The sequence below is a fragment of the Equus caballus genome, chromosome 13 (assembly GCF_041296265.1).
Source record: "Equus caballus isolate H_3958 breed thoroughbred chromosome 13, TB-T2T, whole genome shotgun sequence".
Lineage (NCBI taxonomy): Eukaryota > Metazoa > Chordata > Mammalia > Perissodactyla > Equidae > Equus > Equus caballus.
Window position 1 is genome coordinate 10,286,438 of NC_091696.1, and position 27,597 is coordinate 10,314,034.

Genomic DNA, 27,597 nt, shown 5'->3' on the forward strand with positions numbered 1-27,597 from the left:
TGTGTCCTTCTGCTGTGTCAGGGTTGCTCCCACTGCAGGTACACAGGGAGTCTAGTCTTTCCTTCCCTGGCCAGCTGTTTGTAAATCTGGTTTGGGAAGCCTCAGCACCGCTGGCTACAAAGTCTATCAGCACACTCCTATTGCAGTTTTCCTCTTAATTGGGTTGGTAGCCATTGTAGCTGGTTGCTAGGCTCAGGGGCGTACAGTTGTGATAGGCCTCAGGCCTACAAGGCTGTTGTCAGTTCTCTTAGGAGTGCTGCTGAGTGGGGCTGGCCCTAGGCAGGGAGCACTCAATTGTTTCAGGCTTTGGAAGGTGCGGCTGATCCTTTTCATGGCTATTTGTGAAGCACAGGTCTACTGCCACTGGTAAGCCTCACCCCCCACAGGACCACACACACTGTCAACACAGACCTCATCGAGCACGCTTCTCAACCCCCTGGAGCGCACCCTGATGCCACACTGCAGAGGCCCCCACCCCTCCACCAATGCCCCCCACAGTTCACCTGATCTTCACACAGGCCCCGCCCCACAGAGGCAGACACCCTTGCCTGCCTGTAGAGGATCAAGGCACCCAGTCAATGCAGGCTGAAAAGTAGCCTGAGGGCTTGCTCTCAGGCGGGGCCAGTCCCTAGGGTGGTCTGCCTGCCCTGGCTGAACTGGATCAAATCTGCACTCCAGTGGGCATGGCAGACCCCTGGGCTAAAGGGCCAAGGGATGAACTCAATGGGGCCCACTGAGGTCCGGGTCAGCACACCTGGACCCGTTCAGAACAATGGGCCCCACCAATGTCTCAGTCTCCCGAGAGGTCCCTCCTCTCATCAAAATGCTCCCAAAACCCACCAGGTGAGTCTCGTTTCACCAAAGGACTGTCAACCTCTTTGGTGATTTTAGGTTGCTACAATGAGTGAGTCTGTGCATGGGCCCTTCAAGACCCGGGACATTGTGGCTTTTGCCAATAGCTTTTCTGGGTGTATCCTCACTGCAGCTAATAACCAGCAAAGCCAGATAGTAAGACTGCCATCTCAGTTGGTCTGAGTCTGAAGGATGCTTATCACAGTAGCAGCCCTGCTCGGGACCTCAGTCCTCCAGGGAGGGCTGCATACCTTAGGGTGGCTCCTGCCTGGCCAGCTGAGAAGTTCCGCTGCTCCCAAAGGTGGCTTTTTCTTCTCCAGCAGGAATTTCTGCCTCTTCTGCCTTAGTCAGGACTGTCCCTTGTTGTGAAGTTTCTTTTTATCCAGTTTTCCGTTTTCTCTCCAGGGTAATTTATCCAAAAATAGTTGTAACCTGATTGTGTTTGTGGGAGAAGATGAGTTCAGAGTCTGCTTACACCACCATCTTGACAAGATCTCCTCGATTACATATTTTAAATTGAAACTGCAAGGTTGGCACGTTATTCCAATAGGCCAAATTCTCTTGACCATAACAAATATATTGAATTGCAAATGTGAAGAGATTCTTTAACATAAAATATTAATACTATGGGTTTGAATTTTTTTAGAATGACCAAAGTAACTGTACCTGTTCCTATGGTTAAACAAAGCTCTTCACTATATCCGTTAAGATATTTTTGTATTTGCTATAACAAATACGCCCCAAATGTATAATGGCTGAACCACAGTAGGTGTTTTTCTTGCTCCTGTAACAATACAAGGCAGATGGTCCTGGTTGGCAGGGAGATTTCCTTCACATGGTGATTCAGGGACCTAGGATCCTTCTTCCTAAGGCTTCACTATTCTCCTTGGCCTCCTCACCATCTGCCTCCAACTGGCAGAGCAATCAGGAACATGAGGGAAGTTGTTTGGGTCAGGCTGGAAGTGGCATCTGTCAATAGTGCTCACATTGCACTGGAGAGGACTTAGTCACATGGAAATAGTTACTTCCCAGAAATCTGACCCCTGAATTGGACATGAACTTCCTTCACCTGCACAATTTGACATACTCTGACGTCCCCGAAGACCTTCAGACCTCATCCCTTAACCCCCAATCTTCTTGCTTCACCTCTATGTGAAGTGAGTCATGATGCCTGATGTCTAGACTGTGAAACAAGAAGGTGGTCGAGACTAACTTCCATTTCTCTCTTTCAGACCTCAGTGAGACCAGTGTTGTTTGGGATGGAGGAGGGGAGATATCTGAGAAAAATCTCCAGGACTCCCAGTGCCAATGGCTATCAGAGAGGAATACAGATGGTATGGAAGTTACATGTGCAACATTTCAGGTGAAAACTAACAACACAGAAAATAATCCTACAAACGCTAGTGCAAACTTAAGAAATGATACTGACAGGAACAACAATAAGACAACACCTCATCAGAGCACTGGAACTTCAACAACTCCCAAAGAGACCACCACCCCTGCGACAACACCTATTGTGACCAGTGCGTCTCCAACAACTGGGAGCGAGATCACCACATCTGTGACAGCTCAAACGGAGAACACTGCATCTTCAACAACTCCTAGTGGCAGCACTACCCCAGGCACAACATGTACTGAGACCAGTGCATCTCCAACAACTACTAGTGACAGCACCACAACTATGACAACACCTGCTGAGTCCAGCACATCTTCAACAACTCCTACTGACAGTACCACCCCTGTGACAACATCTACAGACACCAGTGCTTTTTCAACAACTGCTACTGGCAGCACTACACCTAAGAAAACCCCTACTGAGACCACTGCGTCTTCAACAACTGCTAGTGCCAGCATCACCACTATGACAGCTCAAACGGAGACCAGTGCATATTCAACGAGTCCTACTGACAGTACCACGCCTGTGACAACTGAAACAGAGACCACTGCATCTCCGATAACTAGTAGTGACAGCTCCACAACTAGGACAACACCTTCTGAGACCAGTGCATCTCCAACAACTACTACTGACAGCACCAACCCTGTCACAACACCGGCCGAGACCACTCCATCTTCAACAACTCCTAGTGGCAGCACTACCACTGAGACAACACCTACGGAGACCAGTGCATCTACAATAACTGCTACGGACAGCACCACCTCTGTGACAGCTCAAACAGAGACCACGGCATCTTCAACAACTCCTAGTGGCAGCACTACCCCCGGCACAACACCTACTGAGATCACTGCATCTTCAACAACTGCTAGTGACAGCACCACCTCTGTCACAGCTCAAACGGACACCACTGCATCTTCCAGAACTCCTAGTGGCAGCACTACCCCTCAGACAACACCTACTGAGACCAGTGCATCTCCAATAAGTACTAGTGACAGCAGTCCAACTATGACGACACCTACTGAGACCAGTGCGTCTCCAACAACTTATACTGACAGCACCACCCCTGTCACAACACCGGTCGAGACCACTGCATCTTCAACAACTCCTACTGGCAGCACTTCAGCTGAGACAACACCTACTGAGACCAGTGCATCTTCAACAACTGCTACGGACGGCACCACCTCTGTGACAGCTAAAACGGACACCACTGCATCTTCAACAACTCCTAGTGGCAGCATTACCCCTCCGACAACAACTACTGAGGCCAGTGCATCTCCAACAACTGCGAGTGACAGCACCACCTCTGTGACAGCTCAAACGGACACCAGTGCGTCTTCAACAACTCCTAATGGCAGCACTACCTCTGAGACAACACCTACTGACACAAGTGCAGCTTCAACAACTGCTAGTGACAGCACCACTCCTGACACGACACCTGCAGACAGCAGTGCATCTTCAACAATTCCTACTGGCAGCACGACCCCTGCGACAACACCTACGAGGACCAGTGCACCTTCAACAACTGCTAGTGACAGTACCACCACTGTGCCAGCTCAAACGGAGACCAGTGCCTCTCCAACAACTACTAGTGACAGCACCACAACTGTGAAAATACCTGCTGAGTCCAGCACATATTCAACAACTGCTACTGACAGTACCACCCCTGTGACAACATCTACCGACACCAGTGCTTTTTCAACAACTGCTAGTGGAAGCACTTCAACTGATAAAACCCCTACTGACACCACTGAATCTTCAACAGCTACTAGTGACAGCACAACCCCTGTGACAACACCCACTGAGACCAGTGCTTTTTCAACAACTACTAGTGGCAGCACTACACCTGAGAAAACCCCTATTGAGACCACTGCCTCTTCAACAACTTCTAGTACCAGCACCACCACTGTGACAGCTCAAACAGAGATCAGTGCATATTCAACCAATCCTACTGACAGTACCACGCCTGTGACAACTGAAAAAGACAACACTGCATCTCCGATAACGACTAGTGACAGCTCCACAAATATGACAACACCTTCTGAGACCAGTGCATCTCCGACAACTACTAGTGACAGCACCACTCCTGTCACAACACCGGCCGAGACCACTCCTAGTGGCAGGACTTCCGCTGAGACAACACCTACTGAGACCAGTGCATCTTCAACAACTGCCACGGACGGCACCACCTCTGTGACAGCTCAAATGGACACCACTGCATCTTCCACAACTCCTACTGGCAGCACAAACACTGAGACAACAAGTACTGAGGCCAGTGCATCTACAACAACTGCTAGTGACAGAACCACCTCTGTCACAGCTCAAACGGACACCAGTGCATCTTCCACAACTCCTAGTGGCAGTACTACCTCAGGCACAACACCTACTGAGACCACTGCATCTCCAACAACTGCTAGTGACAGCACCACCCGAGACACAACACCAGCTGACACCAGTGCATCTTCAACAACTCCTAGTGGCAGCACTACCCCTGAGACAACATCTACTGAGACCAGTGCATCTCCAACAACTGCTAGTGACAGCACCACCTCTGTCACAGCTGAAACGGACACCAGTGCATCTTCAATAACTCCTAGTGGCAGCACGACCCCTGAGACAACACCTACGGAGACCAGTGCACCTTCATCAACTGCTAGTGACAGCACCACCACTGTGCCAGCTCAAATGGAGACCAGTGCATCTCCAACAACTACTAGTGACAGCACCACAACTATGACAACACCGGCTGAGTCCAGCACATCTTCAACAACTCCTACTGACAGTACCACCCCTGTGACAACATCTACCGACACCAGTGCTTTCTCAACAACTGCTACTGGCAGCACTACATCTGAGAAAACCCCTACTGAGACGACTGCATCTTCAACAGCTACTAGTGACAGCACAACCCCTGTGACAACACACACTGAGACCAGTGCTTTTTCAACAACTACTAGTGACAGCACCACAACTATGACAACACCTGCTGAGTCCAGCACATCGTCAACAACTCCTACTGACAGTACCACCCCTGTGACAACATCTACTGACACCAGTGCTTTTTCAACAACTGCTACTGGCAGCACTACACCTGAGAAAACCCCTACTGAGACCACTGCATCTTCAACAACTGCTAGTGCCAGCACCACCACTGTGGCAGCTCAAACGGAGACCAGTGCATATTCAACCAGTCCTACTGACAGTACCACGCCTGTGACAACTGAAACAGAGACCACTGCATCTCCGATAACGAGTAGTGACAGCTCCACAACTAGGGCAACACCTTCTGAGACCAGTGCATCTCCAACAATTACTAGTGACAGCACCACCCCTGACACAACACCAGCTGACACCAGTGCATCTTCAACAACTCCTAGTGGCAGCACTAGCCCTCCGACAACACCTACTGAGATCAGTGCATCTCCAACAACTGCTAGTGACAGCACCACCTCTGTCACAGCTCAAACGGACACCAGTGCATCTTCAACAACTCCTAGTGGCAGCACGACCCCTGAGACAACACCTACGGAGACCAGTGCACCTTCATCAACTGCTAGTGACAGCACCACCACTGTGCCAGCTCAAATGGAGACCAGTGCATCTCCAACAACTACTAGTGACAGCACCACAACTATGACAACACCGGCTGAGTCCAGCACATCTTCAACAACTCCTACTGACAGTACCACCCCTGTGACAACATCTACCGACACCAGTGCTTTTTCAACAACTGCTACTGGCAGCACTACACCTGAGAAAACCCCTACGGAGACTACTGCATCTTCAACAGCTGCTAGTGACAGCACCACCTCTGTCACAGCTCAAACGGACACCAGTGCATCTTCCAGAACTCCTAGTGGCAGCACTACCCCTCAGACAACACCTACTGACACCAGTGCATCTCCAATGAGTACTAGTGACAGCACTCCAACTATGACGACACCTACTGAGACCAGTGCATCTCCAACAACTACTACTGACAGCACCACCCCTGACACAACACCTGCCGAGACCACTGTATCTTCCACAACTCCTAGTGGCAGCACTTCAGCTGAGACAACACCTACTGAGACCAGTGCCTCTTCAACAACTGCTACGGGTGGCACCACCTCTGTGACAGCTCAAATGGACACCAGTGCATCTTCAACAACACCTAGTGGCAGCACGAACACTGAGACACAACCTACTGGGCCCAGTGCATCTCCAACAACTGCTAGTGACAGCACCACCCCTGACACAACACCTGCTGACACCAGTGCATCTTCAATAACTGCTAGTGGCAGCACTACCCTTGAGACAACACCTACTGAGACCAGTGCATCTCCAATAACTGCTAGTGACAGAACCACCTCTGTCACAGCTCAAACGGACACCAGTGCATCTTCAACAACTCCTCGTGGCAGCACTACCCCTGGGACAACATCTACTGAGACCAGTGCATCGCCAACAACTTCTAGTGACAGCACTCCCCCTGACACAACACCAGCTGACACCAGTGCGTCTTCAACAACTCCTAGTGGCAGCACTAGCCCTCCGACAACAACTACTGAGACCAGTGCATCTCCAACAACTGCTGGTGACAGCACAACCTCTGTCACAGCTCAAACGGACACCAGTGCATCTTCAACAACTCCTAGTGGCAGCACGACCCCTGAGACAACACCTACGGAGACCAGTGCACCTTCATCAACTGCTAGTGACAGCACCACCACTGTGCCAGCTCAAATGGAGACCAGTGCATCTCCAACAACTACTAGTGACAGCACCACAACTATGACAACACCGGCTGAGTCCAGCACATCTTCAACAACTCCTACTGACAGTACCACCCCTGTAACAACATCTACCGACACCAGTGCTTTTTCAACAACTGCTACTGGCAGCACTACACCTGAGAAAACCCCTACTGAGACGACTGCATCTTCAACAGCTACTAGTGACAGCACAACCCCTGTGACAACACACACTGAGACCAGTGCTTTTTCAACAACTACTAGTGACAGCACCACAACTATGACAACACCTGCTGAGTCCAGCACATCATCAACAACTCCTACTGACAGTACCACCCCTGTGACAACATCTACCGACACCAGTGCTTTTTCAACAACTGCTACTGGCAGCACTATACCTGAGAAAACACCTGCTGAGACCACTGCATCTTCAACAGCTGCTAGTGACAGCACCACCTCTGTCACAGCTCAAACGGACACCAGTGCATCTTCCAGAACTCTTAGTGGCAGCACTACCCCTCAGACAACACCTACTGACACCAGTGCATCTCCAATAAGTACTAGTGACAGCACTCCAACTATGACGACATCTACTGAGACCAGTGCATCTCCAACAACTACTACTGACAGCACCACCCCTGACACAACACCTGCCGAGACCACTGTATCTTCCACAACTCCTAGTGGCAGCACTTCAGCTGAGACAACACCTACTGAGACCAGTGCATCTTCAACAACTGCTACGGGCGGCACCACCTCTGTGACAGCTCAAATGGACACCAGTGCATCTTCAACAACACCTAGTGGCAGCACGAACACTGAGACACAACCTACTGGGCCCAGTGCATCTCCAACAACTGCTAGTGACAGCACCACCCCTGACACAACACCTGCTGACACCAGTGCATCTTCAATAACTGCTAGTGGCAGCACTACCCCTGAGACAACACCTACTGAGACCAGTGCATCTCCAATAACTGCTAGTGACAGCACCACCCCTGTCACAGCTCAAACGGACACCAGTGCATCTTCTAGAACTCCTAGTGGCAGCACTACCCCTCAGACAACACCTACTGACACCAGTGCATCTCCAATAAGTACTACTGACAGCACTCCAACTATGACGACACCTACTGAGACCAGTGCATCTCCAACAACTACTACTGACAGCACCACCCCTGACACAACACCTGCCGAGACCACTGTATCTTCCACAACTCCTAGTGGCAGCACTTCAGCTGAGACAACACCTACTGAGACCAGTGCATCTTCAACAACTGCTACGGGCGGCACCACCTCTGTGACAGCTCAAATGGACACCAGTGCATCTTCAACAACACCTAGTGGCAGCACGAACACTGAGACACAACCTACTGGGCCCAGTGCATCTCCAACAACTGCTAGTGACAGCACCACCCCTGACACAACACCTGCTGACACCAGTGCATCTTCAATAACTGCTAGTGGCAGCACTACCCCTGAGACAACACCTACTGAGACCAGTGCATCTCCAATAACTGCTAGTGACAGCACCACCCCTGTCACAGCTCAAACGGACACCAGTGCATCTTCTAGAACTCCTAGTGGCAGCACTACCCCTCAGACAACACCTACTGACACCAGTGCATCTCCAATAAGTACTACTGACAGCACTCCAACTATGACGACACCTACTGAGACCAGTGCATCTCCAACAACTACTACTGACAGCACCACCCCTGACACAACACCTGCCGAGACCACTGTATCTTCCACAACTCCTAGTGGCAGCACTTCAGCTGAGACAACACCTACTGAGACCAGTGCATCTTCAACAACTGCTACAGGCGGCACCACCTCTGTGACAGCTCAAATGGACACCAGTGCATCTTCAACAACACCTAGTGGCAGCACGAACACTGAGACAAAACCTACTGAGACCAGTGCATCTCCAACAACTGCTAGTGACAGCACCACCCCTGACACAACACCTGCTGACACCAGTGCATCTTCAACTCCTAGTGGCCGCACCACCCCTGAGACAACACCTACTGAGACCAGTGCCTCTCCAACAACTGCTAGTGACAGCACCACCTTGGTCACAGCTCAAACGGACACCAGTGCATCTTCAACAACTCCTAGTGGCAGCACGACCCCTGGTACAACACCCACGGAGACCAGTGCACCTTCATCAACTGCTAGTGTCAGCACCACCACTGTGCCAGCTCAAATGGAGACCAGTGCATCTCCAACAACTACTAGTGACAGCACCACAACTATGACAACACCGGCTGAGTCCAGCACATCTTCAACAACTCCTACTGACAGTACCACCCCTGTGACAACATCTACCGACACCAGTGCTTTTTCAACAACTGCTACTGGCAGCACTACACCTGGGAAAACCCCTACAGAGACCACTGCATCTTCAACAACTAGTGACAGCAAAACCCCTGTGACAACACCCACTGAGACCAGTGCTTTTTCAACAACTCCTAGTGGCAGCACGACCCCTGAGACAACACCTATGGAGACCAGTGCACCTTCATCAACTGCTAGTGGCAGCACCACCACTGTGCCAGCTCAAATGGAGACCAGTGCATCTCCAACAGCTACTAGTGACAGCACCACAACTATGACAACACCTGCTGAGTCCAGCACATCATCAACAACTCCTACTGACAGTACCACCCCTGTGACAACATCTACCGACACCAGTGCTTTTTCAACAACTGCTACTGGCAGCACTATACCTGAGAAAACACCTGCTGAGACCACTGCATCTTCAACAGCTGCTAGTGACAGCACCACCTCTGTCACAGCTCAAACGGACACCAGTGCATCTTCCAGAACTCCTAGTGGCAGCACTACCCCTCAGACAACACCTACTGACACCAGTGCATCTCCAATAAGTACTAGTGACAGCACTCCAACTATGACGACACCTACTGAGACCAGTGCATCTCCAACAACTACTACTGACAGCACCACCCCTGACACAACACCTGCCGAGACCACTGTATCTTCCACAACTCCTAGTGGCAGCACTTCAGCTGAGACAACACCTACTGAGACCAGTGCATCTTCAACAACTGCTACGGGCGGCACCACCTCTGTGACAGCTCAAATGGACACCAGTGCATCTTCAACAACACCTAGTGGCAGCACGAACACTGAGACACAACCTACTGGGCCCAGTGCATCTCCAACAACTGCTAGTGACAGCACCACCCCTGACACAACACCTGCTGACACCAGTGCATCTTCAATAACTGCTAGTGGCAGCACTACCCCTGAGACAACACCTACTGAGACCAGTGCATCTCCAATAACTGCTAGTGACAGCACCACCCCTGTCACAGCTCAAACGGACACCAGTGCATCTTCTAGAACTCCTAGTGGCAGCACTACCCCTCAGACAACACCTACTGACACCAGTGCATCTCCAATAAGTACTACTGACAGCACTCCAACTATGACGACACCTACTGAGACCAGTGCATCTCCAACAACTACTACTGACAGCACCACCCCTGACACAACACCTGCCGAGACCACTGTATCTTCAACAACTCCTAGTGGCAGCACTTCAGCTGAGACAACACCTACTGAGACCAGTGCATCTTCAACAACTGCTACAGGCGGCACCACCTCTGTGACAGCTCAAATGGACACCAGTGCATCTTCAACAACACCTAGTGGCAGCACGAACACTGAGACAAAACCTACTGAGACCAGTGCATCTCCAACAACTGCTAGTGACAGCACCACCCCTGACACAACACCTGCTGACACCAGTGCATCTTCAACTCCTAGTGGCCGCACCACCCCTGAGACAACACCTACTGAGACCAGTGCCTCTCCAACAACTGCTAGTGACAGCACCACCTTGGTCACAGCTCAAACGGACACCAGTGCATCTTCAACAACTCCTAGTGGCAGCACGACCCCTGGTACAACACCCACGGAGACCAGTGCACCTTCATCAACTGCTAGTGTCAGCACCACCACTGTGCCAGCTCAAATGGAGACCAGTGCATCTCCAACAACTACTAGTGACAGCACCACAACTATGACAACACCTGCTGAGTCCAGCACATCTTCAACAACTCCTACTGACAGTACCACCCCTGTGACAACATCTACCGACACCAGTGCTTTTTCAACAACTGCTACTGGCAGCACTACACCTGGGAAAACCCCTACAGAGACCACTGCATCTTCAACAACTAGTGACAGCAAAACCCCTGTGACAACACCCACTGAGACCAGTGCTTTTTCAACAACTACTAGTGGCAGCACTACACCTGAGAAAACCACTATTGACACCTCTGCATCTTCAACAACTGCTAGTGACAATACCACACCTTTGACTACTGAAACAGATACCAGTGCATCTGCGAGGACTACTAGTGACAGCTCCACTACTATGACGACACCTTCTGTGACCAGTGCATCTCCAACAACCGCTACTGACAGAACCACCCCTGTCACAACACCTGCCGAGACCACTGCATCTTCAACAACTCCTAGTGGCAGCACTACCCCTGAGACAACACATACTGAGACCAGGGCATCTTCAACAAGTGCTACTGACAGCACCACCTCTGTGATACCTCAAATAGAGACTAGTGCACCTTCAACAACTCCTCGTGGCAGCACTTCCCCTGAGACAACACCTACTGAGACCAGTCAATCTTCAACAACTGCTAGTGACAGCACCACCTCTGTGACAGCTCAAACAGACACCAGTGCACCCTCAACAACTCCTGTTGGAAGCTCCACCCCTGAGACAACACCTACTAAGCCCAGTGCATCTTCAACAACTGCTAGTGACAGCACCACCCGTGTGACAACTCACACTTGGACTACTGGATCATCAACAACTCCTAGTGACAGCACCACCCTTGCGACAACTCAAACTGAGAACAGTACATCTTCAACAACTCCTAGTGACAGCACCACCTCTGTGACAACTCAAACTGTGAGCAGTACGTCTTCAACAAGTCCTAATGACATCACCACCTCTGTGACAACTCAAGCTGATGCCAGTACGTCTTCAACAACTGCTAGTGACAGCACCACCCCTGTGACAGCTCAAACGGAGACCAGTGCATCTTCAACCACTCTTACCGACAGTGCCACCCCTATGACGACTGAAACTGAGAGCAGTGCATCTTCAACAACTTCTAGTGACATCACCACTGCTCTGACAACTTCTACGGGACCTACTTTGTCTTCAACAACTCCTCATGGCACTCACACCCTTGTGACAACCTCTACAGCAGCTCGTACATCTGAAGTCACCCCATTTTCAGTGACTACTTCTCACATCACCTCCCCTGTGTCTACTCTTAGTCCTTCTAGCCCTTCAACAACTTCTGCCTCCTCCACCTCTGTGACCTCTGATGTTGCCACCACCACAACTCTCACCACTTCAACTGCCAGGGGGGAACCTACCACGCTGAGCACTCCCTCCACCACAGTCACCATTCTCTCCACTAGCTCCTCCGCTGTTACAATGGGAAGCACCCCCACCACAACTTCTAGTTCTCCAACAACCACACCACGTAAGCAATTCTTGATTTCTCCTTTTTGAAACTTACATTTCTTTTCAATTTCCTCTTTATGGTTTTCTTTTTAAAGCTTTACTCATCATAGACTTCTTTTGGTCTTCCTTGTTTTCAATTCGATAAAACCTCTGCATTCCTATCATCCTAGCACTTACTTCTCTGCCCCATCTTGCTGTTTCTTGTACTAGTTCCAATCATTTGTACACTGCCTTTTACCTCTTTTTGCCTGGGTACCTTCAACCCCTGGTAAAGTGTCCACACATCCCATTCCCTCCCTTTGTACTCTGCAGTCTTTGTCCCACTGCATTTTTATACCATAATTTCACTACCTTTGTATTTTTTATTTGCATTTTCACATCTTTTTGATGGTCTTTCTCACTGATTTTCCTCATGCAAAGATTATTATCTTGGAGGAGAGGAGGATGTTGCCAATAGTATTCACAGGTACATTTGGCAACTCTCTCTACCACCATTCACTTTCATTTTCTTTTTTCTTATCCTCTGAGCATCCACCACAGCAGCAAAAGAAGGTGCACTTGTATCGGCTCTGAACTCAACCTCCATGCTCTTGAGTGTTTCTATCTTTGTGCCACCCTCTCTTCTCTCTGACTGTAGAGCTTTCAGCTCCCTTCACTCTGGTTAGGATGAGACCTGCCCCACTCCACACCTACTGTTATAATATACTGATATATTACATGCAATATGCGGTATATATTATATGATATACCATGATAGCTGTGAGTATTATTCTCAGATTGAGAGGATAAAGTATACTAGTTAAAATACTTGACAACATGCATTAATTGAGGTCAACTATAGATACGCTCACAGATACATGATCTGTGTCTGCCAGGGCACTGACCAGTCCCCTCTTGAACTGATGAAGGAGAAGGGCGGTTCTCCAGCTTTTGGCTGATGCGTTTTCTCAGGGCTTTGTGATTGCTTCCTCTGTTGAGCTCTGCTTTGCCTGGCCTTGTATTATGTGGCTTCATTCTCTGGTTTCTCTCCAATGTATCTTTGTCTTTTTAAGCTCTCTGGTTCTCAGATAGGGGGCTGAGCATCTTCAGAGGGGAAGTCTGGACCTTGTGTTCCCAAGAAGCCCTACAGGTGTCTCTCAGTGAATGCCAGGTGGCCGCATGACCACCGGGCCCGCAGCAGCTGCTCACCCTTCTGAAGGAAGATGGTTGCCCTCTGTCTTTCTCCTGTTCCCTGGATGTTGGCCTTCCCTGTAGACTGTTGGGCAACAGGTGAACGAACCCCAGCAGCTGCTTTTGCTGCTACTCATAAGCCTGTGCTTGGGCTCTTACGTCAGGTCTGAACATCTTCAGTAATACACAACAGAGAGAAAGAGAGAGAGGCTGGTTTGGGATTTATGGGTCTCCAGTGTGCACAGGACTCTACTCTTAACTCATCTCTTCCATTCTTCCTGAATGTCTTGAACCAAAGGCCTGTAAACAGAGGCTGTGTGATGTGACTGTCATGGCTGTGGCCCCTGCTCCCTGAGTCTGATGGGGGTAGACCAGAAGGCAGAGGTGGGGCAGGTCTTCATAGAGTATATGCATACTTCATGCACCTCCCCAGAGAAACTATGCCTGGAAGACTGATGTGCACAGGCACAGCTCTTTGCAAGAAAAGCCAAAGAGAACAGAGCTTTATATTTTCCAGACTAGTTGGCAAAGACATTCAAGAGTTGTCTCGAACTACTTCCTATCTATTTACACTAAGTCTATACACCTCCCTCAAACTCCATGTCCCAGCAAATAAAAACGGAATCATGAACAGTCACGATGGCAATGATGTGCGGTACAGGTTCTTCTGAAGTAGGCGTGGAGGGACAATGACGTGCTCATTCCCAGCTTGGTGGACTTGAGATTGGCCACTCCCCCTGAGTTCTCACAGTCTCTGTTTCCCTTTTTCTCTTCCTCTGCCCTGATTGCATTGTCCCCAACCTCTCAAGACACCAGGGTTCTCTTTCCTCATTTTGGAGCCTGAAGGAAGGTATGCTGGCATAGGACTCCAAGACCAGGTCAAGTCTGGCCTCCACGTGGAACCTTGGGTGGGTCTCATAGCCTCTCTCCACCTCGTTTCTCCCATCTGTAAAGTGGGGATGACACTAACTGTCCTGCCTGCCCCAGGGCCTCATGAGAGTATCAAATTCAACAGAGTCTGCAAAAATATGTTGCAAGCCGTAAAGTGCTGTGCAAATACGTGTGGCTGAGTGGGACCTTTTCCCTTTCAGAGACCTGCTTGAATGGAGGGACACTGAGTGAAGAGGGCTGTAAATGCCCCCCTGGCTTCGGAGGACATCAGTGCCAGAACAGGGTTCCAATCTGCTGGAACAACGGCACCTGGGATGGGCTCAAGTGTGTGTGCACCAGCCCCTACTATGGGACGAGTTGTGAGGAGGTGGTCTCAAGCCTTGACATAGGTAAGACTGCAGGGTCCTCCTCCCCTCCCCAATCCTGGGCCCAGTCTCCATGCTCAGCACCCGTTCCTGCCCCTCCTCAGCGTGTGGCCAGGAATATGGCCTCTTCCAGGGCAACCATTTTACCTGGTGGTAAGAAAGGTAAAGCATTAAAAAAATGAATAAAGCAAGGAAGTATAGTTTCGAACGAAATACAAATTTGGAACAAAATTTTACCATAAAACACACTTAAATGAGTATATAATGGAGCGGAATACAAAATGTGTGGTGGAATTCTCTAAGAGAATATAAGACCCATGGTCCTCTGGGCTGCATTCAAAGCCATGAGGAGTACAGTAGACCTGTCCCCCAAGGGGTACTCCGGTGAGACCTGACTGGAGGTCAGGGGTGGGGGACCTGGACCACGCCTCTTCCCAGGGCAGAATTGCTGGAGATGTGGGTCTCCTTGGTAGGGAATTTGGGGGGTGTTACCTCAGTAAGCGGTGCGGTGTCTGGCCCCCTCAGAATCTCCGCCAGAGACCGTCTCTGCCCAGGTGGAACTGACCGTGACAGTGACCAATATAGGGTTCTCTGAAGAGCTAAAAGACTGGTCTTCTCAGGAATTCCAGGATTTCAACGATACATTCACAAAACAGGTGAGCCTAGGAGAGCAAGTCCCCGTGGCCACTCGTTTCTCCCCGGGAGGAGTCTCTAAGGGCTAAGAAAGAAGTCACCCATTTCCTCAGGGCTTGCCAGGGAGGGAGGGAGGGAGGGAAAAACAAAGTAAGGCTCCCTCTGGGGGATGCCAGGGGTCCCAGAGGCAGGGCAGGTCTCTGTGAAGGGACTACTCCATCTGGAGGGTATGCCGCTGCCAGGTGGGACACGGCCCGGCAGACACCGCCGGTCCATCCTCCACCCTCCTGAGATTCTGAGTAAGGAAAGGCCCGGTGGCACCGAGGTGGGGACTCTGGAGTGACACAATGGCCCCTTGCCTTTCAGATGGAAATTGTTTATTCCGGAATCCCTGAATATGAAGGGGTCAACATCACAAAGCTGAGGTGAGTGTCTGGGGCTTCTTGGAAGCAGGCTTTCGGAGGGGAAGCAGTAGTCATAACTATAAAGACAATTGTAACTATGTCCCCTGTATTAGTCTGCTCAGGCCACCATAACAAAAGACCACAGAGTGGGCGGCTTACACAACAGAAATTTATTTCTCATGGTTCTGGAGGCTGGAAGTCCAAGATCAAGGTGTCAGCAGGGTAAAATCAGGTTTCTTCTGAGGCCTCTCTCCTTGGCTTGCAGATGGCCGCCTTCTTGCCGTGTCCTCACACGGTCTTTCCTCTGTTCAGGTGCATCCCTGGTGTGTCTTTGTGTGAACAAATTTCCTCTTCTTATAAGGACACTGGTCAGATTGGATCAGAGCCCACCCTATTGGCCTCATTTTTACCTAATCACCTCTATAAAGGCCCTATCTCCAAATACAGTTACATTCTGAGGTACTGGGGCTTGGACTTCAACACAGGAATTTGGGGGGAACACAATTCAACCCACAACAACCGTCCAACAATTACAGTTTCACATACATTTTCCAAATGAAAGCTTGTAACTACCCTGTGGGTGAGGCCAGTAGGACTGTTCCCATCGCACAGATGAAGAAACTGAGGCTTAGAGAGCACAGTGAGTTGCCCAAGGGATCATTTATAGAGTGGTAGAGCCAAGACAAAGAGAAGTCCTCTTGCGCTGGTGACACCCACACCAGAACCCCCGGAGGCTACCCTTGTGGGATGGACATTCCATTGGTCTTCAGAGACGAAGCCAAATAACCTGCGAAGGGAAGCCCCCCAGGGAAAAAAGCACCCAAACCCACAGTTATTTTGTGTTTACTTTTACTCACCTACGATAGGATTCTGCCCCCCCCCCCCGAATCTTTGCCCTGTTATTGACCCCCAACTTTATGAAATCCTTTGAATGGTGCTGGCCAACTGGGCTTACATGGGTCCCCCAGCTTCCTCTGGATCATGAAGAAGACATCTTTTCTCATGGTTTACAGAGTCTCCAAGAGGAACTTACAACCAATAGGGGGAAAAAATGCACAAAAAGCACAGAAGACAAAAGTGTCTACTAGCCTCTGTTTTTCTTTCTCCCTTAATTCTAACAGGAAAGTTCTTCTGTCTAATGTAAGGTAGGACTGGGTGGGATTCCCAGGCCCCTCCCAGTCTGTGTTCACGGCAGGTGCCTGGGTCGGCCAGGCTCCGGGCAGGGAGCTGCTTGCTGCTCTTGAGCAGCTCAGCTTCCCTGCAAGAGAAAAGCATTTTTCTTTCTGGCCCTAAAACTCCTTTCTGGGACTGGCATGTGCTGACCTTGCAGGGTTCTCTTTTGCCCTGTGGGGGGTCTTTAAGGCCAGTCCTTATCCTTCTTCCCTACCTGTTCCTCTCTATCTCTCAGGTGAAAGAGAGAGGACGGGCTCTGTGGACCAGGCACAGAGCCAGCACCTTTCCATTCCTGGTCACGGCAGTCACCTGAAGGCGTTTCTAGGTATCTTCCTCCTCATGCAGAGAGGAGGAGAGAGCCGGGCTCTGAGGGCTCCGGGAAAACACACAGCAGGAAAGGGCGTCTTGCTCAGAGAGTGGCTCCAGAGAGGTCTGGGAGAGGGCAGATAAGAAGTGAGAATCACTCACTTTGAAAGCATGGAAGGAACAGTCCTGGGAACCATCTGTCCACGCCAGCCCATCATTTTACAGACAAGGGAACTGAGGCCCCATGAGGCCAGGTGGCTGGTCCAAGGTCACACTGTTACTTAGGGCCAGTGTCAGGGTCTCATCCCGCACCTCCTAACTCCCACTACACCCGCACAACCTCGACCAAGCCCCAGTTCTCCATGGGAGCTCTCAAAAAGGGAGCTGAGGACAGTGATGGAGACTGGGAGATGCTTGAGGCCACGACCAAGCGGGCTTCGTGGGAATGGCTGCATCCTCATTGTGAAAGGCAGCCTCGAACTAGATCTCCTGGTCCCTTCTGACTGTAGTGCTATTCTGAGTTATTCTAATTCTAGTATTCTACATGTTATACCAAATATTATTATAATAATTATTATATTAGTAATAATGTGAATAATAATATTAAGAACTCTACTATTCTATATGTTATTTCTAATTCTAACATTATCCTATGAGCATCCGTCCAGACCTGCTATTATATTTAGGCCTCTGAATATAAGCATTAAGGAGAATGCAAGGGGAAGAGACTACTGATGACGTCCAGTACTTAGGAATCTTGGATTGTGAGCATGAGAATGTAAGACTTGTTGCTGTATTTTTAACCCAGAAAGGACTCTTTCCTGGGGTGCAAATAATTCCTACACTCACTTGAGAGAAGTAATTTGCCTTCTGGAATAACAGTGTGTTGATTTAAAGGCATTTCTGGTTCTTTTTTGGTGACTGCTGACTGGAGATGGGGAGTTAGGGAGAAGAGAGAAAGCAAAGAGCTGCTGTGAGCTTGTCCGAGGCCGCTCTCACTTCGGAGCCCGGCCCCAGACTTCTCCGACCTCCTACACAGAGAGTAGGGAAAGACTTTCGCCTGAAATTTTACCTTTTAGATGTCAGAGACTCCTTCTAGAATTGACCAAAATGTGTGTGAGTAGAAAATAGGTACATATGCACCTTCAAATTTTTGCATACAATCTTAGCAGGCCCGCAGACCTCCTGCAGCCTGAGCCACCTAGCAATTCATGAATCCCATGAGTCCCTGGTGTGACCTCCAACCCCTCAAGGACACCTTGCCAGCAGCTGCCCAGTCTCCCACTTGAACACATCTCATAGTACCTTAAGGATGACCTCTTCCACGGTCCCATCCCTCTGTCCATCTTCCTCCCTAAGACTTTCACGCAGGGCGGCCCAGAGCCTTCCCTTTGTAGATGATTCTCTTAGGCTCAGGTCATGATAGAAGTCCTATGGTGAAGCGCCTAGCAAGGCACCTGGAACGAGCCTTTACCCAGTAAACACTGGGTCATCATTTTCAATGGTCCTGCCCCAGATCTGCCTTCCTATGGGAGCAGGAGGGCACAGCCTACCTGGGGAAAGGGTAGGAGAGGCGGGCACCCATTATGACCCTGAGGGCATCTTCCTCTTTCTCCTCAGTCCTGGCAGTGTGAAGGTGGAGCATGATGTCATCCTGAAGGCCAACTTCACCCCAGATTACAAGGACGTTTTGGATAAGGCCATCCAGGACGTGGAGTCAAAAATCAAGACTACAACTCAAGAACAAATAAGCACAAATAATACCTGCGAAAGTAAATTCCTAGGCTTCTGGGGAGGGCCATGAGGGGGTCTTCAAGCTTTGCCATCCCTGGGGTGGGGGAGGTGAGAAAAGCCGCTGGGGGCAGCAACAGAGCACTGAGAGCCCAGGACTCCGTCCCCAAGCTTGTCACTCAGACTAGCATATTCCCAGAGACGCTCTGAAAGGAGAGTGCAGAGCCAGTGTACACGCAGGCTAAATCCTGTGGTTGCCAGAGTCTGCAGGAAAATGAAGCACAGCGTGGCTTACTATGCAAAGTAGACGCTGCTCAACGGAGTGAGGGGTGTGAGGAACTTGGCAGAGGTGGCTATAGGAGAAGGACACGGCGAGGGGTCGGGGGGGGTGGGCAGAGGACACTTGCAGGATCATCGTTCTGGAGAGCTAGATGTGAGGCTCGCATTCCTCCTCTGCGAGGATGGGCTTCCCAGCTCCCCGCACCACAGCCCCTCACCGCCCCCCCCTCACATACACCTGAGCCCCCGGCAAAACAAGCTTTTTATAGGCTTCACGTGTCTCCTTCACAGCCTTACTGTGTTTCAACGAGACTGCCACCAGGGTGCAAAACATTTCAGTTACCCAGTACGACCCTGAAGGTAGGTGACGTGAGGGGCTTCGGGGAGGGCGCGGGAGGCAGGCGGGCTCCCAGCCTCCTGATCGCGGCCCCTCTTCCACGCCCCTCAGAGGAGTGCCGGGAGAAGGCCGGGCAAGACTTCGCTGAGTACTTCTATGTGGAGTACGACGACAACGGGAAACCAAACTGCATCAGCCGTTGCGAGCCGAACTTCAACAGGTCCCTCAACTGCAACCACGGGACGTGCCAGCTGGACCGCAGCGGCCCTCGGTGCTAGTGAGTGTCGCAAGTCCCATCCAAGCCCAGATGTCCTCCTCCCCGCCCCTCAAGACTGCCTGGAGGCCGAGGTCCTGGCGTGGGTCCTCGCCTTTCTGGAATGCAGCTAGCCACAAAGGACACGCGTGGCCAGAGCCCCAAGGCCAGGTCCAGAACGGGCCGAGGTGGCTCAGTAACTGCCCTCCCCTCCCCGGCATTTGTGCCGAGAGAGGCTGAGGAGTATGCCCAGCTCTGAGGAAGCAGAAGGAAGGCCCCAGCCTCGGGAAGCTCCTGGTCAGATGGCGAGGACAGAGCCTTGCTCCCAGGAGAGATCAGCGCCCCCTGCTGGGGGAATGGGGAAAGAGCACACACCTGCATGGGGTTGGGGTTGGGGTGGGGGTGGGGGTGGGGGTGGGGGGGTGAGAGTCGGGGTGAGGCAGGGGTGGGGGGACAGCGTGTAAAGGTGGAGTCACAGGAGTAGGAAAGCAAAGGAAGGCATTGCCCTCTGAAACTAAACCTAAGAGAGACCAGCTGGAGCACCAGGTGTGGGGGAAGCAGTCACACATACGCAAAGGCCGGAGTAGTTATTCCGGTATGGCTTCCTGGAAGAGGAGTTCGCAAGCTGGCGCCCGCCGCGGGCGGGAAAAGAGCCGGGCTTAGAGAAGGCATCTCCAGGGAGGAGGAGGAGCTTCAGAGGTGGAGTGCGCTCCCTGGTCCCGGCATGGCGGAGTGTTTCTCTGGATAGAGAGGGAGGCTGAAAAGGAGGATGATTAATGTGTGTGCAAAAGAGTCACAGTTGGGTCTCAAGGTCCTGGGTGCAGCCCAGGGAAGCCCCAGTGTTGGGCCAACTCTTCTAGGTCTTGGGCTGCAAAACCTAAAGCCTAGTGCTGGGTATTGGGCCTATTTAAGGCCCATCCGGTGGAAACGACTTCGTCTCTGTTCATCCCCTTGGGGCTCCTTGCTCTGCACCCTAGTGAACTCGTCTTACCTTCTCCTCATTAAGCACCCACTGGGTCAGGGCCGGTTCTGAGACTGGGAGGCTGCGGGCACTGGCTGGCCCTGACTCTGGGTGGCTCCCTCTCCCCACCTGCACCTTCTCTCTGTCTCAGCTGCCTGATCACAGACACTGAATGGTACAGCGGGGAGACGTGTGAATTCAGCACCAAGAAGAGCCTGGTGTACGGGCTCCTCGGGGCGGTGGGCGCAGTGGTGCTGATCATCCTCGCCATCCTCCTGATGTTCATCTTCCGCTCCAGAAGGCAGGTGGAAAGGTGAGCCACTGCCACCCCTCTTCCGTTTGCCGCCACCTCCTCTTCCTTTTCTGATCCCTCTGTCTTCAATCATTCCATCCTCGGAGTGGACAGTGGGGGAGCTGAAAGCAAGGACATAGCCAGCCCCTGAGTCCTTGTCCCTGTTCCCTGCTCATAACAGGGTCTTTCTGGTGTTTCTACCAACAGGCAAAAGTCCAAAGTGGCTCAGTTGTACAAGTGGCATGAAGAGGATGGTGGGCCAGCCCCTGGGACCTTCCAGAACATTGGCTTTGACATCTGTGAAGGTATTGGAAATCCCAGTGGACTCAGAGTGTCTCCAAGTGAGGAGAGATGCCTGGGAGGCGCATGGATAATCCTGGCATGAAGGAGCGAAAGGGACAAGCATTTCAATCTCAAAATTTTGGGTTCCACATCTGCAACCGTATTTCCACCACTGGCTCCTGCAAGGCCCTAGATGGGGCATAAGCATGGGCACAGCCTAACTAGACCACTGGGGAGGCACAGCTGACTTGATGCTGGTAGATATCTCCAGAACACAAGACTGTGCCTATGTGGACACAGATAAGCGCCTAGGAGTGGGTGAGCTCGTTAGCAGTGAGTTATAGCTCAGTAAAGTGATTAAGTGTAGATTTTGTTAGGTTAAATGTACAAGTTAAAATGTCTAGAAATCGAGTCTTTAAATTCTAAAGAAGGAAAAGATGGGATGACGCTTTTTCTAGAAATAGTATTTAAATTATAAAGAAGGGGGAAATTGGAATTAGGAAAACATTTTAGTCAATCCACAAGAAGGCAAGAAAGGGGAACAAATGAAAACAAAAGGGGATGACAAATAGAAAGCACAAGTAAGATGATGGCAAATAATCCACCGTATCGACAACTACGATAAATATAAGTGGGCTAAACGTTCTAGCTAAAAGAATGGAGTTTTTAAAAATCTAGCTATTCACTGTGGATGAAAGGCATATGTAAAATAGAAGCACAGAGAAAGGATGAAAGCAAGGGTATGAAAAAAGACAAAACTAATACTAACCCGAACAGCTGTGTTCTATATATAGCTGTATTCATTGCAGGCAAATAAACTTTAAGGCAAAAAGAATTCCTAAAAATGATCAATGTCAGATAAAAATGATAACTATCTACTGGGACAAAATGGTTTACTTTGTTAAGGGGATATAACAAATCCAACATGTGTATCCTATAAATACAGCTTCAAAATATATAAAGCAAACATTGACAAAATTACAAGGAAAAGTTGATGAATCCACCAACATAGTGGGAGATTTTTAAAATATCTCTGTTAATAGTTGATTGATCAAGCAGACAAAAAGTCATCAGGATATAGGACTTTCATACAAAATAATTAACAACCTTCATATAATTGTTATGGACAGACTGTATTCGACAACTGGAGAGTCCACATTCGTTACAAGAGCTTACAGAAAACTTGTCAGAATCACCACACACAAAGCCATAGATAGTCTCAACAAATTTCAAAAAATTTATTTAAATCAGATTATATTATCTGACCACAGTGCAAGTGAATTAGAAATTCATAACAAAAACATTTCTGGACAACGAAAACAAAAGTCCTGTATCTTTGGAAATTTTTTTAAAAGTTTCTAAATAACTCATGGACCAAATAAGAAATCATAATGAAAGTTGGAAAATACTCAGATCTGAATGATAATGAAAATACTTGGTTTCAAAACTTATGGGATGCAGCTACAGCTGTACTCAGAAGAAAACTTATAGCCTTAAAATGCTTTTATCAAGGAAGGAAAAGAAAGATTGGAACTTATTTGGCTAATTTTTCAACTCTAAAAGTTAGGAAAAGACTAGCAAAGTAATTGCAAAGAACGGAGATGCAAAAATAAAGATAAGAGCAGAAATCAACAAACTAGAAAGCAGAATTACAATAGAAAGGGTCAACAAATCAAAAGTTGGTTATTTGAAAAGATTAATGAAATTGACTAATTTCTGCTTAAGATTATTGAAGAGTAAAGGGTGAAGGTACAAATAGTGTCAGGAGCGAGTAAGGGAACATCACGGTGATTGTAGCAGTTAGTTAAAAGACAAGAAGAGGGGCCGGCCCGGTGGCGCAGCGGTTAAGTTCCCACGTTCCGCTTCAGCAGCCCAGGGTTCGCCAGTTTGGATCCCGGGTGCGGACATGGCACCGCTTGGCAAGCCATGCTGTGGTAGACGTCCCATGTATAAAATAGAGGAAGATGAGCACGGATGTTAGCTCGAGGCCAGTCTTCCTCAGCAAAAGGAGGAGGATTGGCTGCAGATGTTAGCTCAGGGGCTGATCTTCCTCAAAAAAAAAAAAAAAGATAGAGACTATTATGAACATCTTCCAACCAATAAATCCATAAACTTAGGCAAAATTCTGAAAGCCAGAATGGCAGTTAAAACTGCTTTTCAAAATGAATCAGGCTCAGATGGTTTTACGAGTTCTACCAAATATTCTGATTGATCATCTTCTACAAACTCATTCACGGACTGGAAAAAGAGGGAATTCTCTCCCATTCACATTATGAGCCTACTGTAAACGTTTATAGCAAAGCCAAACAAAGACAGTACAAGAAAGTAAATTTAAAGACCAAATCCGCTTGCGCACATAGATACAGAGATCTAAACAAAAATTAACACACCAAACCCAGCAGGTTTGACTAGTTGGGTTTATTCTAGAAAACCAGGCTAGCTCAAGATTAGAAATCTATTTATAAATTCACCATGTTACCAGAATTAGAAGAAAAATAGGATCATTTCAGTGGATGTGAAAAAAGACATTTAATAAAAAATCCATATCTGCTCATTATAAAAACTCAGCCAATTAGGAAGGGAAGAGAACTTCCATTTCCCGGTAAAGGTCTCCACACAAACACACAAAAATCATTCTCTGTTTTTTTTGAGAAAGATTAGCCCTGAGCTAACATCTGCTGCCAATCCTCCTCTTTTTGCTGAGGAAGACTGGCCCTGAGCTCACGTCTGTGCCCATCTTCCTCTACTTTATACGTGGGATGCCTACCACAGCATGGCTTGCCAAGCGGTGCCACGTCTACACTCGGGATCCGAATCAGCAAACCCCGGGCTGCCGAAGCGGAACGTGCAAACTTAACCGCTGGGCCACCAGGCCGACCCCAAAAATCATTCTCAGTGATAAAACATTACAAGTCATTCCATTTAACCAGGGGTTGGTAAACATTTTCTACAAAAAGCCAGCTAGCGTTTTTTGGGCTTTGTGGGCAGTGTGACTTCTGTCACAGTTACTCAACTCTGCTGGCGAAAGCAGCCATGGATAATACATAAATGAAGGAATGAGTGTGATTGTGTTCACTGAAACGTTTTCAACCACTGAAAAATGTGGAAAAAACTTCTTAGTTTGTGGGCCATGTGAAAATAGATGTCAGGCTGGGTTTGGCTCACAGGCCATAGTTTGCCAACCCCTGCCTTGAACCAGGAGCAGGTCACAGATGCCCTCTCTCTCTAATTCTATTAATCATTGTCCCGGCTATCCTAATCAGTATAATAAAAAAGAAAAAGAAGTAAAGAGGTTAAAGGTTGAAAAGAAAAATATAAATCTGTCATTGCTGATGATATGATTGTCTTACATAGAAAACCCAAAAGAATGTTAATCACTCGCAGTAATAGAATTTATCAAAGTTGCCAGATATAAGGTCAGTTCTTACAAGATCAATTGCGTTTCTGTGCATCAGCAACAAACAGATCCTTTAATTTAAAATACCCCTTATACAGCAACAAATATATACAGTACTTAGGAATCTATTCAACAAAATACGTTTAAGACTTTTCAGTGGAAAATGAGAAAACTTTATTTAAAAACATTGTAGAAACCCTAAAGGAACGAAAAGCCATATTCCATAAATTGGGGCACTCAGTATCCCGAAGCCGTCACATGGCACCCTCAGTCCAGGCCAAATCTTAATGGACTTTCCAGGAACTGGGAAGCTGCTTGCAAAGCACTTGTGGTTTTTCTTTGTTGAATTTTTAAATGCAATTCTTCACATCTTCTGAGAAGCAATGAAATCATTTGCTGAAATAGCCTGTCATGTCTGCAGTCATTTTCAGTTTCCTGGGAAGGGAGGATGCACCCCTCACCCTGTGGTGGGTAGGATTAGAGGGAGAGAAAAGAACATGTCTTCCTAACCATCTGCTTCTGTGGGATTTTCTCTCCATCTAGAACAAGAGAACTATATCCGCCTTGACTCCATCTATAGTAACTTCCAGCCCGCCCTGGGCCACATAGACTCTGAAACAAAGGTAAGAAGGGTGTGAATGAGGTGCTCGTCTCCCTTCACCATGAGACCCTGTCTCCCCTCCCACCATGGGAGGATCTTCAGGAGAGCAAAGTTATGTTTACAGGTTGTTGGTCCAGGTGATCATCCAGGCCTGGGAAATGGACATGACTCAGGGTAGCAGCAGGCGTAGGGGAGGGAGAGCTAAGCAGCCAGGTGGGAAGGTGGGTTCTACCATCCCTAGACCCCTGAGGCTCCAGGCTCAGAGGTTTCCGTCTCCACTTTAAATATGTCCTTGATGGCCAATTTATTTAGCCATTTTAATTTCAAGGTCATGTAAAAATCAAAAGAATAGTGCAGTAAATACTTATATACCCTACCTAGAGCAGCAATGTTTAACACAGTGCCATATTTTCATTATATATATATATATATATATATATATATATATATATATATATATAGGATATACTCCCCAAGTTTTGCTGAGCCATGGAAGTCGGTTGCAAACATTATGACACTTGGTCCCTAAACACTTCAGCACACTCCCCCAGATACCATTATCATGCCAAATGAATTGATAATAATTCCACAATACCATCCAATATCCATTTTCCCAATTAACCAAAGAACATCTTATTACTGGTTTTTTCAAATAGGAATACCACAAATTTCACTCACTGACTTTTGTTGTGTCTCTTTGTTCTTTCAGTCTAGAACCAATTCCTACCTTTTTAATATGTTGATTTTTAAAACAGACTAGGATGGTTGTCTCAAGGAATGTCCCACATTCTGGATTTGTCTAATTATTTCCTCAGGGTGTCGTTTAACTTTTCCTTCAATCCTCTGTGTTTCCTACAAACTGGCAGTTAGGTCTAGAGGCTTGATTAGACTCAGCTTAAACATTTTTGTTAAGCATATGTCATCGATAACACTATTGCATACCTCAAGAAGTATGTAATGTCAGGTTGTCCCGCTATGATTGAAGCCAAAATTGGTCACTTGGCAAGGGGTGATCACTCCTTGATTGCCACTTTAATTTTATTTCAACTGGATGGATACTTGAGGGCAGAAGAAATACTCTCAAAGCATTCACACCTCAGAAGAAGTGTAATTGGCTTCAGGCACTATACTCCCTCGAGAGAGCCTTGGGGCAAAGATGAACTCTTCCCTAGCCAGGATACCTTTAAGCCTACCTAACTCGGAGGGCAGGGGAAGGGGACACACCGCTGGTTTGTGCTCGACTCCAGGTGATAGGATAAGTTCTAAACTGAGCACTTCCCCAGGCCCACGACTCTTATGCTTCCAAATCCCAGCTTCCTCGTGGGCCCAGCCCTCACCTGGTTCTCTCTCTCTCTCCAGATCAGAATTAAGAGGCCTCAGGTGATCATGACATCGATTTAAGGCAAAGAGTTTCGCACGGAACTCTGGGGTCTGGAAGTGAGTTCGACTAAGCTTGGTGGAGCATTTCCCCATCACGAGCATTCCACGGGAACTGATGAGAAACAACACCTACCAGCACTTACCTAGGAGGAAAAGGAGAGAGACCACAGTGCTGGGGAACGCTCAAATAAAAGCACCGTGGAAGCTCCTGTGGGCTTGCCATGATCTCAGGCGAGGTCCTCCCGCTCATTCCAGGGAGATTCTTCCTCCCGACGGCCCTGCTTCAGAACCAAGGACAGCGCCCGAATCAACTCGTTTACCCGGAGAGATTGCTTACACTGGACTGAACTTGATACAAAATGCTTTTGCAAGATTTATTGCATCTCATCTTCATGACAAACATGAGTTTTTAAGTATACGGCATTTTTCTTTGAGTATACAGGATTGTATATTGTTAACTGTTTTTTATCTACAGGTTCTGATTTTTTGTTAGTGAATATAATCGTATATATTTCTAATGTATATAAATAAGAAACTAATATATATGTATCTAATAACTAAAAACAGCAAAGGCAATTTAACTAAATTTTCATGGTTCCCAGACCTTTCTCTGTCGATGCCCTATACAATCTCC

The 27,597-nt window shown here is 48.6% G+C and overlaps 1 protein-coding gene across 1 annotated transcript; it reads left to right on the forward strand.

Annotated features, from left to right (window-relative positions):
- The first annotated feature begins 11,455 nt into the window (after window positions 1-11,455).
- Window positions 11,456-27,384, forward strand: LOC111767633 (mucin-17). Its single transcript, XM_070232558.1, has 11 exons — window positions 11,456-12,527; window positions 14,770-14,958; window positions 15,460-15,590; window positions 15,934-15,992; window positions 19,071-19,222; window positions 19,752-19,820; window positions 19,909-20,074; window positions 21,163-21,324; window positions 21,511-21,608; window positions 25,526-25,605; window positions 26,943-27,384. Exons 1-11 carry the CDS (start codon window positions 12,107-12,109, stop codon window positions 26,982-26,984), a joined length of 1,569 nt encoding a protein of 522 aa, XP_070088659.1. The 5' UTR covers window positions 11,456-12,106; the 3' UTR covers window positions 26,985-27,384.
- Window positions 27,385-27,597: the final 213 nt, after the last annotated feature.

Coding starts and splice junctions, on each gene's coding strand:
- LOC111767633 (XM_070232558.1), top strand. CDS start 12,107: ATGACGACTGAAACTGAGAGCAGTGCATCTTCAACAACTTCTAGTGAC. Junction 15,993..19,070: donor GTCAACATCACAAAGCTGAG/GTGAGTGTCTGG, acceptor CTTTCTCCTCAG/TCCTGGCAGTGTGAAGGTGG. Junction 20,075..21,162: donor CGCAGCGGCCCTCGGTGCTA/GTGAGTGTCGCA, acceptor TCTCTGTCTCAG/CTGCCTGATCACAGACACTG.